The sequence below is a fragment of the Leptonychotes weddellii genome, chromosome 1, assembly GCF_054177405.1.
Source record: "Leptonychotes weddellii isolate Sample4059 chromosome 1, ASM5417740v2, whole genome shotgun sequence".
Lineage (NCBI taxonomy): Eukaryota > Metazoa > Chordata > Mammalia > Carnivora > Phocidae > Leptonychotes > Leptonychotes weddellii.
The window spans coordinates 60,271,168-60,287,134 of NC_138369.1; the positions used below are offsets into that span (position 1 = coordinate 60,271,168).

Below are 15,967 nucleotides of genomic sequence, written 5' to 3' on the forward strand. Positions count from 1 at the left end.
GGGCCAGAAGGCAGAACAAACTGCATTGCTGGAGGGCAGTAGGGCTGGGAAGGCATTTTGGGGAGAAGCGCGTTCCAGACAAGACAGACCAATGGTGGGACATGAGCCAGTCCCCAGGTTCTTCTTCCAGAAGTCACCTCTGGGGTCCTCTGGCCACCCCTCTTCCCATGTCTGAGCAGCATGCGCCGGCCACAAATCACTGAAGACAGAGCATCTCGAGTGTTTGAGTCTGAGTAATGTTTTGGGGCAAGAAGGGAAGCATGTGACCCCAAAGAGGGACCACAGCTCATATCCTTCAAATCCCATGTATTTTCTTTGAAACAATTATATGAATAACCATATCCTGCTCTATAATAGATCTGTGTTACTTTCCATATGCCAAGTTTTAAATGATTTACCAGCTCATGTCTTTACCTCCATTGGCTGATAAAGTTCACAGTCCAAGATGGAACCCAGGTTCACTGTGGGGCTTCCAGGCCCATGGCACATGGGCAGGTGAGGCCTGGGTGCTGGGAAGTCTGAAAGGCATCCTGGACAATGAGACCTTCCCTTGCATCTGGGCTAGGCCAGCTGTGGTTCTTAGCCAAGTACGGGAAAGTTGGACATTGAGGACTCTGTGACAATGAGGCTCCACCAAGGCCTCCACAAGGGACAGGAGTGTTGAGTGGAAGGGACTCAGCTGTGCAGCCTCTTGAGCACTGAGTTGTCCAGCTTCTGTTTGGACCCCATTCCTCTATAGCAATGGAGAGCTCTCTGGCACCTGGGATGCTTATCCCTCTGTGGGGTCACCTTACTTAGAACAGTGGTCAAAGTCACACCCTTGGTACCAGGCCAGAAGGCAGGAAATGCTTTCCTCCATAGCCCCACTGCAACATGCCTTTGAGTCAGCAGGGGAGCTGCTTGAGGCCCATTTGAGGGAATTGAGGACTTTGTCCCAGGGCAGGAGGGACAAGATGGAAGAGACGCCAAGAGTATTTGATTCTGGAGCTGCCTTGCTGAACTTTCTCCAACGGCCCTGTTGGGGAACTGCGGCATTCTCTTCCCTGAGCAGGGAGAAGGAAACTGATATGGGGTTGCCCAGGGGTGGCAGCCACTTCCCTAAAGCCAAAGAGACTCGCAGAAGTTTCCACCGGCTCAGTGGTTCCTCCATGGAGGTCTTCACCTGCCTTTGCCCACCCAATGGTTCTCAAGACCTGTTTTTTCCTGTCTGTCCCTGGGCAGCCATCACCCATACTCACATGTTGGCCCCAATGCCGATGCCTGCCTGTCCCCCACGCCAGCAGGCAGGTCTAGTTCCATCCCTGATCCCTGGCCAGGGTGCGGCAAAGGGGAGGCTGGGAGGCGTGGGCCTTCCCATCCCTTGTCCCCACCTCCCAGGGGCAGGGACAGAGGCAGAGGCAGAGGAGGTGTGGCGGGATGGCAAGCCATCCTAGAGGGGCCTCTTGTATTTCCTGAAACCTCCCCTCCTTCATTAGATCTGATACAGCTGGAATCGTTTGGAAGCTAAGAAGAAAGCAGGTGAGGTCTGGGCAAGGAGGGCCAGTGTCCTCCTCCCAGCCTGGCGACCCAGGAGACTGAGCACAGCCTCCTGGAATGGGGACAGAGCCTGGAAGATGCAGCCAGACTCCTGGATTCCTCCCAGGCCTGGCTCCAGGGACCTAACTCCTCATAACCCGGTAGCACTAGCTGGGCCCCACTCATCCAGAGAGACTGAGGCAAGGACCCAGGACTCCCAACCCAGGCTGGAGGGTGGCAGAGTCCCGAGGGCCAGCTCTGGGCCCCAGAGAGAGGCCCTCCAACCTTCGTCCAGAGTAATGCCATAGTGCCCCCCACCCAAAAAAAGACCAAGTTATTACAGCTGCAGCACTGTTAGAAGCCACCAGGAAGCCATGACAGGGCCCTCCAGGCAGACCCAACTTTGGGGACGGCGGACAGGAGTTCTGGGTCCAATCCAGGTCTGGGTCGGGTTTTAGTCTGGGGTTGGGATTGAGGTTCTGTCTGGAACTTGGGTCAGTCAAGTGACAGGCCTTGCTGGGCCTCACGTTCCTGGAGTCTGTGGATGCGAGGTAGGCCACTGATGAGGATGACAGGTCCCCTCCCTGTCTCTGTCCCCCAGGGTGGCCAGGCAACCAACCTGCAGTGGGAGGAGGAATGTTACCATCTGCGGATGATCGAGGTACAGCACAAGAGGTGCCTGGAGGAAGCCCAGCTGGAGAATGACACAGCAGGTGAGCGCCAGCAGGAAGAGAGGGCCCCGGACCCCTCGGGGAGCCCTGCTTCTCATCACACTGTGAGCCCAGATCCAGGCACATTCTTCCCACACATGTCGGGGGGGGACGGCACCGTGGAGCTGCTGGGGGCGAGGAGAGGATGCTGGGAGAAGCTGGGGGACCAGATGGAAGCGGGAAGCCCTCAACAGGCCTCTCTGATCCCACCACCTGCCCCAGGTCTGGGATTTCCCTGCTGTTAACCAAGGAGAACACACTAGGTTGGGGGTTCTGAGGTCCAGCTCCTTCCTCCCAATCCCAGACTCTGCACCCAGGCGGGCCACCTACACACACTTCCCTCCCCAGCCCGACCCACCTTCAGCAGGCCAGATGAACCATCAGCTCATTCACTGTCCAGCTGATGAGACGAGTCACAGTCAAACCTAGAGGCTGAACACATGGGGGCCCAGTTCCTCCTCCTGAGGGGGTGTGGGAGAGCTCCAGCCTCATGGTGGGAAGGGTGATGCCAGGGGCACCCTTAGGCCGAGGCTGCCCAGCTGCCCAGAGCCGGCAGGACCATCCCATCAGATGACAGACAGCACCCTCTACCCCTGGTGCCCCGCACTTGGCACGGCTGCCCAGGGAAGGAATGGGAGGAATTAGAGACCTTCCTTTGAAAGGTACCCTTGAGCCAGATTCTGAAGGGTGGGCAGGACGTGGAGAAGCAGAGCGACTCGGGGGGGTGGGGGTGGGGGTGGGGGGTGGGAGGTGCCTGGGCAGACTGCTTATGAGGAGTGGGGGTGGGTATGGAGCTCGAGGCTCCCTGAGGGCAGAGAAGGGCCGGAGCAGGAGAGGGGCTGTGCCTGCTCTGGGCGTCCCTACCAGGTCACCTCCCTGAGGCCACACTTGCAGTTATGTAACCACCTTGCTCAGGAGTAGGGAGCATCTTTACACCCCCCGGGCTCCCCAGTCTCCTGTCACCTCTCTGAGGCTGACAGTTATGCAACCCCTCCTGGATCCCTCCTTCTTGGCCCTGGTGCCCAGAGTCTCTGCCTCCTGCATCATAAGGGAGTGTCCGTAGCCTCCTGGAGGGCCTTTACCTCCCCCGGCTCTTAAGGAAGGGCAGAGCCCTGCCTCCTGGGCCTTCAGACTAAGCCCTGGGTGAGGGGTGGCCAGACCCCCCACTGCCTATGCGCCACCCTCCACCCTCCAGGGCAGGGAGGCAGGAGATGCGGCAGACGGGCCTCAGCGGGCCCCCGCAGTGGGGTCTGGGGCTGCAGGCAGCCCAGAGAAGCCCAGACCCCAGAATTCCAGGCCCCACTGCAGTGCCTCCTAGGCCCCGGGGGCAAGCCACCCTCGTGATCCCAATGAGGTCATTGCTGGCACAGGGCACCTGTCGGGTGCCAACATCCTGTCACCAGGAAGGCGGCCTGGGATCCGAGGAGGGCGAGAATGCGTCTGTGGGCGATGAGTCTGCCCGTGACCTTGTGGGGCTCTGTGCATGTTCGTGCATATCCAGACGTGTGCTCTTGGCCCACGTGGGTCTGGAGCTGCCTGTGCCTCTGGGATCTGTAAAGCCCCATGTCGGACTCTGAGTGTCTCTGTGTGGCAGGGGCATGTGTCTCTGTCAGCCTGGCTAGGCCTGGTGCACTGTGTCTTTGTGTGTTGGTTTGTGGATGTGTGTGTACGAGTGTGAATATCTGCAGTATGCCCACTCCTATCTCTGCGTGTGTATCTCTGAGCTGCATGGGTCTCTCTGTGCCTTTGTTTGCTTGTGCCTGGTCTTTCCATGTCCAAGCAAGCATACGTGTATGTGTATTTGCATATACGGCTGTGGGTCTTTGCGTCTGGGAGTGCGCGTCTGTGTGTCTGTCGGTGCGCACATGCCTATAAAATGGCAGAGCAGAAGCCCCCCGCCCTGCCTCACCACCTCCCACCCCAGGCTCCAGGCTTGCTTTCTTGCTGATGTGGCAGTCCCCAGGGGGCACACACAGCCAGCCAGGGCCCTGCATCTCTGTGGGCCTGGGGACATATGTGGTGGGGCCTGTGGAGCCTCTCTGGGGCATGCACAGAGACAACAGGCTCTCCAGATCGCTGGCATTTGCTTGCCTGTCACTCCCTTCTCAACTTCCTGAACCTGCTGCCTCCTCCAGGAGGCTTCCCTGACCACATGGCCTTTCTTCCCTGGCTCCCCTGCCATGTCACAGTTCACAGCCCAGTCTGGTGGTGTTGAGAGTCCTTGAGGCCAAGTGCATCCTCCCGAAGGGCAATGCCCAGTCTCCCTCTCCCTGTGCCGCTCCTGGGGAAGCTGAGCTCAGGGCCAGGGACCCAGCTCCGTGCTGAGCTCGAGATCCAGAGAGCTCAAAGTCTGGCGGGGACCCAGACACAATAACTGGCCTACAAAACAAGGTGTGCCCAGCATAGTCAGAGGGCTAAACAGTCCAGCAGAGCAAAATTCCCCACAAGAAATGGGCCTGGAGCCCTTCAGAATGGGAGGAGTGCAAGAGGTTTCCTGGAAAGGGAGCGTAGGAACGTGTGAACGGGCTGCACCATTCACCAGCGATGTGACCTTGGGCTAGTTACCTTATTGCTCCATACCTCAGTTACTCCTCTGTAAAATGGGCGGGTTAAATAAGTTGTTTATTTAAAGAGAGTAGAACAGTGCCTCCCAAATACAAAGGCTATGTAAGCATTTGCTGATATTATTAACAGGGCCTTGAACGGCTAGCCGGAGGTGCCTGGCCTCGTGGACCCCTCCAGGGCCTCCAGAGAGGCTGGCACAGGAGTGCAGGAGGGACTGGGAGCCAGAGGGAGGCCACAGAAGCCTCAAGACAGAGTGGACAGAAGTGGTTGGGGCCCCCAAGGAGGGGAGGCTGTGCTCTCTGGCCAGGCCCCGCAGATCCAGGTGCTGTCAGCCTTCAACCTCCGCCCTCGCCAGGCTGCTGCAGCCCCAGAAGGCCCCCTTCCCCACTACCAGCCCATCTGGCACTCAGGTCCAGCCTCCACTGCCCCCCCACTGCTGCAGCCCCAGAAGGCCCCCCCTCCCCACTGCCAGCCCATCCGGCACTCAGGGTCCCAAGTCTCCTCCCCAAGTGGGCACATCCTTTCAACTCCTCTTCCCAGGCCCCCTTCTTGAGAACTTATGAACCTTCGGACCTCGGCTGGGCTGGGCTGGATGCAACTGGCACTGACTTTGGCTTGGGGTTGGGTTTCCTGAGAAAATCTATGGGCCCGGCAGGGTTGCAAAGAAACAATGAATTCTCCCCCAGGCAAGGGGATCCAGAGGAGTCCTAGTCCCTCACTGGCACCCAGACCCCGAACAGGCAAAATCATGCATCTGCCTATTATAGCAGACGCCTAGGGACCCCGCTGTGCACCCTTCACCAACCAGCCCTCGGGGCTCACCTGCAGGGCGGGGTTTTCTCTGAACTCACCTCCTGAACGCCACCACCCCCCAGTGCAAGTCACAGTTTGACTGGGTTGGGGGCATATGTGTTGCTTTTTTAATTTTCTGAAGACGCCTCAAGACCTAGCTGAATCCCAATCTCCCCACCACCCCATCGTACCCAGCACCTCCTTTTATGACAAATATTTTTTAATGTCTCCTTTACTATAAAACGAAATTCAGGACATGTGCATTCATTTTTTTTTTTTAAATGAAGTTCTGGTTGTAAAAGAAAAATAAAAAGGGAAGTGATTTAAAATGAAATACTGTGCACGTGTTCAGGCACGATCACACTGACAGATAAGACATAGTCTAAAGATTGTATCTGTCCTTGTACATTCTGGAAATGTGCCAGGTAGGTTGACCTAGACGGTGGTTGCTTCCCTGACTCAGGTCCACGGGCAGCGTTGCTGGAGGTAATGTGATTTTCCAAAACCTTAATAATGTTCAACATGCAACAAAGCACAGTCTTCCCTCCCTTTACTCAGTTGCATTTCTGGAAAACCCCATGTATGTTAAATCTGTACAGTAAGTACCTGGTGTTTATATGCGAAATGGAGTAAGAGTCTAGGCTCTGGTCATTACAAAAGGTTTTCACCTACACAAATGCCCAGGGGCTCATCTGAAAGTCTTGCAGAATACTACACAATTAATTATTGTGTGACACCTTGCAGGATGTCTGCCTGACATCCCTGGCACTTGCCCATAAATGCAGGGTGAGACCCTCAATCTCAAACAAACAGAACCCCCACCACCCTTCCAAACACCCCCAGGGGCGCTCCATCTCTCGCTGAGGACCATGGAGCTGTAGTCCTGCAGCCCATCTGGACAGGCCCTCTGCAGCCTGGGCAGGGTGGGGCCAGCTCTCTCAGACTGGAGGTTCCTCCAGGTGGGACCCTGGAGGAGGAAGAAGAGTGGGCGCCTGTGGGCTCAGGCCCCAAGGCTGGAGGAACCCGGTGACCGCGCTGACCTGTGTGTCCTCTGCCTTCCCCCCTTCCGCCATCAGGCTGCAGCAAGATGTGGGACAACCTCACCTGCTGGCCAGCCACCCCTCCGGGCCAGGTGGTCGTCTTGGCCTGCCCCCTCATCTTTAACTTACTTTCCCCAGCTCAAGCTCAAGGTAAGAGGCCTGGATCGAAGCCAGGGAGGTGGGGCAGCACAGGTGGTTCCAGCTGGAGTGGGTCCTCACCTGTCAAGGAAGTGAGAAGGCAAAGGGCAGTGGTCAAAGCGGCTCGAGCCATCGGTGGGGGGCTTCCTGGAAGAGGTGTGCTGGCATCAGGTCTTCGAAGGATTCATGGGATTTGATGAGCTCTTCACATAAAAGATAAGCACGTGGGAAGGGCTCACTAAATATTTGTTCAGCAATTGATAACCGATTGACTGACAGATGCATGACTAAATTATGGCTCCCATGGTGCCGACGACATTTTGGGCTTTGCTTACACACCTTGTCATGTTCTGCTTCAGTAAATGTTCTCATAAAAGGCAGAAAAGAAAAGGAGGAAAGGAGGAGCCTCTTTAGGAACTGGGCTTTCTTGCTATCCACTAGCTAAGGAAGCTTCCAGCATATATTCAGCCATTCTTTCATTCCGTGAACGTTTCTTAAATATCTACTAGTATGATACGCATGGGCTAGACAAACACAGGGCAGGGAGCATTAGAACAGCCATGCTGTCTGCCTGGCTCTAGTTGAAGAGACATTTAGCATGAAAACAAACACATGTCATAAACGGCGAGGAGTCCTGGCAAGGAGAAGGGGGTAAGGCACAACATTAAGGCAGGTGTTCATGGGTAGAGGCGGTGATACTTCAGCTGCCGCCCGAAGACCTGGAGGTAGGAAAGGTCCTGGGTGGGGCGATCACGGAGAGGGACAACCAGCAGCCCACGGGATGGACACCAAGGAAATGCAGCGGAGGCCCCAGGGTGAGCAGAAAGAGCTAAGGGGAGGGAGGAGAGGAAAGAGACCGGCGGCAGAAGCCCTGCTGGCCCTGAACACGGACTGAGGACTTGGACTTTTTCCTAAGTTCACTGAGAAGCCACTGGGGTGGCTCCCCCTCCTCAGTAGGGGACTGACGTAGTCCAATTTAGGTTTAGGTTTTTAACCGATAATTCAGATTTCCATGAAAGAAAGGATTCTGGGAGTGCAATGGGAAGACCCAGTCACAAGGTAATGGTTTGGACCTGGAGCATGGCAGAGGAGAGAAGTGGGAAACTTGCCTAAGAAGGGTGTGCGTGACTCATGGCAGGGAGTGAGGGATCCAGCATGTCCTCCTTGGGTCTAGGTTTGATGAGCTGGGAGACTCATCAAAGACTAAGGGAGGAGCAGGTCTAGAGTGGGGAGGACCTGAGGGAGGAGCAGGTCTGGAGAGGGAAGGACCTGAGAGAGGAGCAGGTCTGGAGGGCGGAGGACCCAAGGGAGGAGCAGGTCTGGAGGGGGGAGGATCCGAGGGAGCAGCAGGTCTGGAGGGGGAGGACCCAAGGGAGGAGCAGGTCTGCAGTGGAGAGGACCCAAGGGAGGAGCAGGTCTGGAGGGGAGACGACCCAGGGAGGAGCAGGTCTGGAGTGGAGAAGACCCAAGGAGGGAGCAGGTCTGGAGGGGGAGGACCCAGGGAGGAGCAGGTCTGGAGAGGGGAGGACCTGAGGGAGGAGCAGGTCTGGAGGGGAGAGGACCTGAGGGAGAAGCAGGTCTGGAGGGGGAATGACCCAAGGGAGGAGCAGGTCTGGAGGGGGAAGGATTAAGAGGAGCAGGACCTAGATAAGAATTCAGAGGCTGAGCAGAAAGACTCTTGGACATCTCTTATTCCAGGTGGCCTTTCCCTCTCTGTACCTGTTTCTCTGTAAAATGGGGACAGGTGGTGGGCCAAAGGGACTCTTTGTTGCAGGCTGGTTTTGCACACCCCCCCTCCCCCTCCGCCCAGTGCTCAGTGTCATGACCTCAGCAGTGAGAGAGATATGTCGGTGCCCTCCCTGAGGAGTCTGGGAGCAGTCAGAAACGTGCCGTAATCCAGGCCAGCTCTCACCTAGCCCAGCTCTCCGGGGGAACCCAGCACCTGGGCAGGTAGGCGATGAACTCCGGCAGCTCTGGTGTGTCCAATCCGCAGAGCCTGGCAACCAGCCTTCTCTCAGATCCCTGGAAGTGCCTGCTACTCGTGTTCCTCCCTGACACTCGGCTAATTGCATTCCTCCCGACGGCTTTTCCTTCTGTCCCTGCTGGAATTGTCAAGGCAGCTCCTTCACTTAAGAACCTGGATGGTTCTGGCTAGCCCCCCCCCCCCAAGGCTGCCAGCCTCATCGAGGCCCACATGTGCCTTTGTGCAGATGAGAAGGCAGCCCCTCCTCAGCCTCTCACCAGAACCCACCTAATGACAAGTTGAATATGAGGTAGACTGTAGCCACCATGTTTATCAGCCAGATCCCCTTGTGCAGTGAACAACCTGCACAGCTATACCTGGTGGCCTTAGCCTCTGAAAAGGGTGGAGAGAAATAGGAGACCAGGTTAGGGGCTAAAAATGGAAGGGAAAGAGGGCGTGTTTTCCTGGGAAGAAGGTGTGAGCCAGTGACCTTAAACTCCAAAGAGGGAGGTTTGCGAGAAGGCAAGTGTAGAGCGGGGACAATGCCAACCCCAACTCTCACCCCTTTGGGTAACAGGACTGGGGAAGGAATGTCCTCCCTGGAAGTATTGGAAGGGTCGTAGTTCTACAGGGAAAGCTGAAGACACCTGAAGAGGATAAAGACTGTAGAGTTAGAGAGAAGCCATCTCCCCAGGCTGGGTGGTAACAACCGTGGAGGAGGAGTGTTGGCCAGGCAAGGGACTGCTCATCAAGGCACCAAAATGTCTATGGGGGCTTAGTCCTTTGATTCCTGGTCTTCACGTCTTTCATCTGTGGTGTTTTTACCTTGAAATATTTGAAGAGACATTTTTTAAGAGTGACAACTAGGATCGATGTTTTCGTTGAGAAGACTCCACATGGGCTGCATTACCCATGTCTGTGGGTCTGTGGGACACCTCCTCGCCCCACTCCACCCCCTGCATCGTGAAGCCCTAGATAAGAAAGTCTTGACGCCAACCTGAGACGTTTGCCCCGGCTCACTGGGACGGGGCACCACTGACAGGATTTCAGCCGGAGAGCACCATGGTCAGAGCTAGGTTTGAGAGCAATCTCCTCAGCTATCTCGGGGTTGGGGGCGGGTTGGAGGGGACAGGAAAGCAGGGAGACCCATCAGGAGGCTCCTGCCTAATTCCGGAGAGAGAAGATGGTGGTGGTGGTGAGGAAGGGTAGCTGGGATGGGACTGGTGACTGATGGGGGAGGGGAGGAGAGAGCAGCAGGAGGAAGCAATTCCCGTTTCTACTTCCATTCACTGAGCTGTGCTTTTCTCATGGAGAGCCCAGGGAGGCGGGGAGGGAGGGCAGTGACTTCTTTGTGTGACCCAGTGAGCCGCAGGAAACTGGGAGACTGTGGGGTTAAAGTCCCTAGCCCCTCCCTTTCCCCCTCCATATTTCCCTCTACACACACAAGTTCTACTGGTTCCCAGGCCCAGGCTGGAGACAGACTTTGGACTGCTTCTTGGGGTCTCATGGTGGCCACCCTTGAGAGCTCTCTTCAAGAATAGTTCCCTTGGAGACCTGGGCCACAATCCCAGGGCTCTACAAAGAGGCCACCCAACCCTGAAGATGACCCGCTATCCGCTCCCATCCCCCGATATCTGGGGCAGCCAGCCTTCCAGGGGACAGGGTGCCCCTTCAGCCACTCTGGGAGCCCAGAAAGATGCGGAGCCAGGCTAACCCACGACTGTATCCCAAGCCTGCTCCCTCCTTGCTGTGTGACCGTAGGCAAGTCACCCGACCTCTCTCAGCCTTGGCATCCCCCTCCTTCAGTGAAACTCGTAATAACTCCTAATGGCTAGCTATAACACAGTCACATTTGCTGTCCCCAGCGCCTGCGGTGTGGATGCTGATGGGTCACCTAATTCATGATGGCACCAGGTGTCCGCTATGTCACGGGCCTGGCCTCACTGAGCCCTGGTCCTTCTGGCCAGTGAGGAGCTCAAAACTTGAGGCATTGGTGTCCCAACCTCAAGGCTGGCTGATGTGGCCTTGTTGCCTTTTTTGACTTGCCCCAGGCCCCCGGTTGGTGGGGGAAGTCCGCACAAGAATCAGATCCTGGGAGGGGTCCTCGGTGAGGTCCTGAGATCTGGGGCTGAGGCAGGCCTGGTTGAAGCCTACCCAGGCTGCATGGGGGGAAAACTAAGGGGCTGAGTGAGGCTGTCTCTCTTGCCCTGGGAGCCTCTTGCAGCAGGGCCGTTGGGAGGCCGGCACAGAAAAGGGCTGCCAAGTCAGGAACTGGCCCAGCCCGACACCTCTGCCTCAGCGGAGTCTCTCCTGCTGGCTCCAGGACCTCGCAGTGGGAAGAGACCCAGGCCGGGCTACTCCTCCCTGGCTGTCCCTCAATTCCTTGGCCATCAAGTAGGGTGGTTAAGAACCTCTTTCAAAGGGTGGCCAGGAGGATTTCCAGAAATAGCGGACAGGGAATCACCCGGTCGGGTGTATTCCAAGCCAAGCTGAGAAATATTAAATGCACATGCACAGTGACCCTCCCCGAGCTCTCAGGATAGCTCGACTCCTCCTACAGCTCTGCGCCTGGACACCCGAAACAAGTCCTCAGGTCCCCTCAGTGCAGGCGGGGGCAAGGTCGCCTGGGACGACTCTGGGGATCACACCTGCCGTAGCTTCTCCTCTCCGTGTGGCCTGGGGCAGGTGACCAACCTCGGGGAGCCTGGCTTCTCCAGCGGGAAATGGGATTCCCTTCCTCACCGGAGGGTTGAGGGAATCCAGTAAGACGCTGGGCCTCAAGTGCTCTGTCCGGTAGCAACAAACGAAGGTTCTCCAAACTTGCCATTGTGCTGGAGCTGGTGGTGGTGATGCCACTTGGTGCTGATGCTGGTGACCCCAGGGATGAGAGCGGCTGGGCTGCTGGTGGGGAAGGAGCTACAGGGCGAGGACATTAGGGACCCTTCTTCTTTCTCAGCTCTTCCTCATCTCACCTCATCATACTCTCCCTCCTCCTCCATCCCTTTACCTCCTCCTCCTGCCCCTTCTCTCTCCTCCTCTCCTTCTCCTCTCCCCGCCTCCCTCCCACCCCAACAAGCCACCTTTCTCCGGGACTCAGCCCTGGGTGCTCTTTAGTGAGTCCTGGGCTCTTCTCTGGCTCCCCCATTTTCTCTGCATCCCCTCCCCAGGGCTAGAGAGCGGGCCACCACATGGGTAGCCCTCACACCACAGGCCCCCTTAGTAGGTCCTGTCCCTTTGCTTCAGCTTTGGGCCTCTGAGGACAGTGGAGGATGCCACAGCCCTGGAGCCCCAGCCGCAGCGAAGTTCAGCCCCAAGATCCTGCAGGGCTGTGCTGCTTGATCAGCCCTCACACACGCCTCTGCCTTTCCCTGGCCAGGACTCCCTGCTTCTCCACTTAGGATTTCAGACTTGCGCCCTTATCAGGCGTCCTCCTTCCTGCCTCACCTTTGGTCCCTCTCCAGTGGCATGTCTGAGCCACGCTGGGTGAGGGAGGAAAGCAGGCCCGTCGGCCCAGGCAGACTGACCCAGGAGGAGCCCCTCGGCCCAGCCAGAGGGCACCTGTCAGTACCCACTGGGCAAAGAAACCCTCTGCCACACCAGCGCCTGTGGCCCTGTGACAAGGGTGAACACTCAGCTCATGACGAGGGCCACAGGTCATTCTGTACCAAGAATCCAGGCTGTGACGAGGATCACTTTATTTATTTTGCACCGGGGTTCAGTTTCAGACATGACAAGGGGCAGGGCTGAGCCCAGGAAGGTCTGCTCTGACTGTCACTCGTGTTGGAGGGTCCCCCTGGGCAGCCCTGGAGGAGATTTTCCCCACCCCAAGTCCCCCATGATGCCCCGGGGTCTAGGGCAGGGCGGCTGGAGCCCATCACAACCGGGGGTGGCAGGGATAAGGTGAGCTCAGAGACAGCCAGGCCCCACGCCTACTCATGGACTCACCCTGCTCCCAGCCTCAACCTCTCTCTTCTCCACCCCCGCCCTCTGCCCAGGCCGCAACGTGAGCCGTAGCTGCACCCACGAGGGCTGGACGCACCTGGAGCCTGGCCCCTACCCCGTTGCCTGTGGCTGGGATGACAAGGCATCAGATTTGGACCAGGTGGGCCTCAGTGCACCCCTGCCCCACCCCCCACCCCCCAGCGGGCATCCACCTGCAAGGCTCCTCCCACTCTCTCCTAGCAAGGAGTAAGGTTGCTGTCTGTGTGGAAGCCAGGACTCCAGGTAGGGGGGGAGGCTCCGCCCTGCCCAAGCCTCCTCCCTCACCAGACCTGCACTTCCAGGGGCTCATCCCCTTGTCTCTCCCTGACCTGGAACAGGAAGGGGGCTTTCACGAGGATGACGCAGAGCAGCAGAAGCTGAAGCAGCATCCCCCGGCTGGGCCACCCCAGCGCCTCGTGGGAGCCTTGCTCCCTCCCTAGAGGGGACAGGCCAGGCAGGCCTCATCTTCCCGTCTCATGCAGAGGAGAAACTGAGGGGCAGATCCTGGAAGGACCACCCTCAGATACCCAGCAGCCAGCCAGGGACAGGAACAGGGACAGGACCGTGGTCCTGAGTCCCAGGACAGGGAGATGCCCTGGAGCAGGTGAAGATGTGCTCACTGTATGGATGTGGGCCCAGGAGCCAGGTAGGGATTCTGACAGGAAGGTAGAGTGTAATTGGAGTCGTCAGCTAGGAGCCCCTCACTGCTTTGGTGTGGGGACACAGGTGTGTACATGTGTCTGTCGGCTGTGATGTCTGTCCCACCCCCAGACACTCTTCTCAGAGCTTTCACTCCTCCCACGAGGGCAACTTCCTCAGAGGCCCTCAAAGCCCACCAGCTCCTCAGGCAGGATCTAAATCCCCTAAATCCCACTTGACCACTTGCCTGGACTCCGGCAGGGGTGGGACGTGGAGAGTGAGAAGGGAAGGGCCCAGTGACCAGGCGTCTGCATGTGTGTCCCTGGGGAGGGCACTGGGGAGGCATCCAGCAAGAAGCCCTTGGATTCTAGCTTCGTCCTGCCACCCCCTGAAAGGCCAGATTGCCCTCACCCTGCAGACCGCTGCCTCTGAGCCCACGGGGGCAAATTACCCGCGGTGTCTTCTTTGGCACCCTCATGCCCTGCAGCCTCTCTTGCTGCACAGGGAAAGGGCCTCATATGGAGTTTGAAGGGCGAGAGTGTTGGGCTGTTGGGGGACCAAGCCCTGGGCCCCTTCATCTGCCAAGGCAGGGATGGGAGGCAGGGTGTGTAGGGCACACACCCCTGCCAGTACCCCCTAGATGAGCCCCCCACAACTCCACCTCGGACACCCCCCCCCGCTCTCCCCTGTAGCAGCAGTCCATGTTCTACAATTTCGTGAAGACCAGCTACACCATTGGCCACAGCCTGTCCCTCGCTGCCCTTCTCGTTGCCACAGCCATCTTGAGCCTGTTCAGGTGAGGTCTAGCCCCAACAACAAGCCTCAGAGCGGACCCAGCCAGCTCGCTTCTCTGCTCGAGCCCAGCCTGGCCCAGTCGTGCTCTGGCCCCCTCCCCGGTCACCCCCCTCGCACCCAGGCAGCACACAATCCCTGTCCCCGTCCCCTGCCAGGCCAACATCCTGGGGAGACAGCAAGCTGCTCAGAGTGGTCCACCTGTCTCAGCCTAGTCCCCACAGGATGGCGCCGAGCCCGGGATAGGGCACCAGAGGGTGGGGCCGGCCCTGGAGGCTGAAGCACTGGGAGGCCAGGCTGCCCTGGGGCTGGGGTACCTGTGGGCGGGGCCTGCACTTGGAGGCCACATGCTGCCCCTGCCTTACCCTTGCGCGCGTGCGCAGAGCACTGGACAGTGTGGTTGGGGTGGGGGTCCAAGGCCCCTGCAGCCGCCCAGCTCTGCCCGCCTTGCTCAGGAAGCTCCACTGCACGCGGAACTACATCCACATGCACCTCTTCATGTCCTTCATCCTGAGGGCCGCCTCTGTCTTCATCAAAGACTTGACCCTCTTCGACAGCGAGGAGCTGAACCATTGCACCATGGGCTCGGTGAGAACCCTGCCCAGGGCCACCTCTCTCTCCCTCTTCCCCTTCACCTTCTCACACTTGATCCCTCTTCTCCCACTTTCTCCCCCTTTGGTTTCTCCTCCTTCCTCTTCTCTCTGTCACCAAGGATGGCCAACCCCCCATCTGCTGCCATCTGCAGCTCCTTGAATCCCACTCCCCTCCCAGCAGCAGGAGATGGTGTTCAGCTTCCCCGGGAGCTCACAGATCTGCCCGTGCCCATGACAAATGCCTCTCCTGGGTGGGAAATGCGACATTTTATGGCCAGAGTCCACAACCCCCCCGTCCCGCCACTGTTGCTGACTTCCCAAGTGACCTTCAGGAACTCCCTGCCTCAGTTTCCCCATCTTGCAAGGACTTCCAAGCTTCCTTCCTACACCCCTCCACCCACCACCACCACCTGGAGCCAGTCCAAACACACAGCCCTTCTATTCCCTTTTTCCCCTGCCATCAGCCCCGTTCTGGGCCTTCCTTGGGAAGGGAAGTTAAGAGAGTGTCTAAAGAATTCATTGCCCATCACTAAGGGGTCCATCTCCAAGTGATCGTGAGCACTGGGCCCCCTCTCTGAGTGCCCCAGAGCTAGGACAGAGAGCTCAAGACCAGCCCTGGCTCCCACCTATTCCTATGATTTTTATGGCCAAGGACTCATTGTTTCATGAGGGACGTCAAAGGCAGTGCATTATTTCGGGGGTCAGCAATACCTTCTCCCCAGAGAATAAACCTATGATGGTGGAATCTCGGGCATCTTGACAAGAGGGAGGGAAAACCCAGGGTGGCCACCCTGGCCAATCCCAGAGCTCCTCAGAGGATCCCACCCAGGAACTGGGACCCTGGGAAGCCAGGAAGTCTCCAGCACACTTGTTAAGGAGAGTTGTGGAGACTGGCTTCCCAGTTCATTAGCAACTATCTGAAGCTTTTCTAAGGCAAGAAGCAGAGATAGTTGTCCTGTTAAAGAGATGAGCTATTCTAGTTGTAAAGCAAGTGGGGGAGGATGGGGGACACCAGCCCCCCTGTAGCTGACAGGACTGGAGTGCCACCCGAGGAAGGAGCCTGCAGCCAGAGGGACAGGAGAGCAAGCTGCTATCTGAGGATGTCTTAAAGCCAAGGGCACAGGAAGGAAGGGTGGGCACCTGTGTTCCAGGGAGGCGTGGAATCTAGAGGGCTTCCTGGAAGGGGATGGCTTTAAGCTCTGGCTCACAGCTCTTTGGGCTTTCTCTGAAATGGAAGAC

The 15,967-nt window shown here is 57.8% G+C and overlaps 1 protein-coding gene across 6 annotated transcripts in view; it reads left to right on the forward strand.

The window, feature by feature from the left end:
* The window catches only part of VIPR1 (vasoactive intestinal peptide receptor 1), a 33,342-nt gene that overhangs the window by 10,141 nt on the left and 7,234 nt on the right, over positions 1-15,967 (forward strand). For 2 of the 6 annotated variants that reach the window (XM_081825180.1, XM_031018921.2), the window contains exons 2-6: positions 2,117-2,228; positions 6,659-6,772; positions 12,719-12,825; positions 14,036-14,139; positions 14,591-14,723. In XM_081825180.1, coding sequence (XP_081681306.1) covers positions 2,168-2,228; positions 6,659-6,772; positions 12,719-12,825; positions 14,036-14,139; positions 14,591-14,723 — 519 coding nt within the window. In that variant the 5' untranslated portion in view covers positions 2,117-2,167. Of the gene's footprint in view, positions 1-2,116; positions 2,229-6,658; positions 6,773-12,718; positions 12,826-14,035; positions 14,140-14,590; positions 14,724-15,967 lie in introns of those variants that run through there. The other 4 variants (XM_081825177.1, XM_081825188.1, XM_081825196.1 and 1 more) reach the window with 4 other exon arrangements.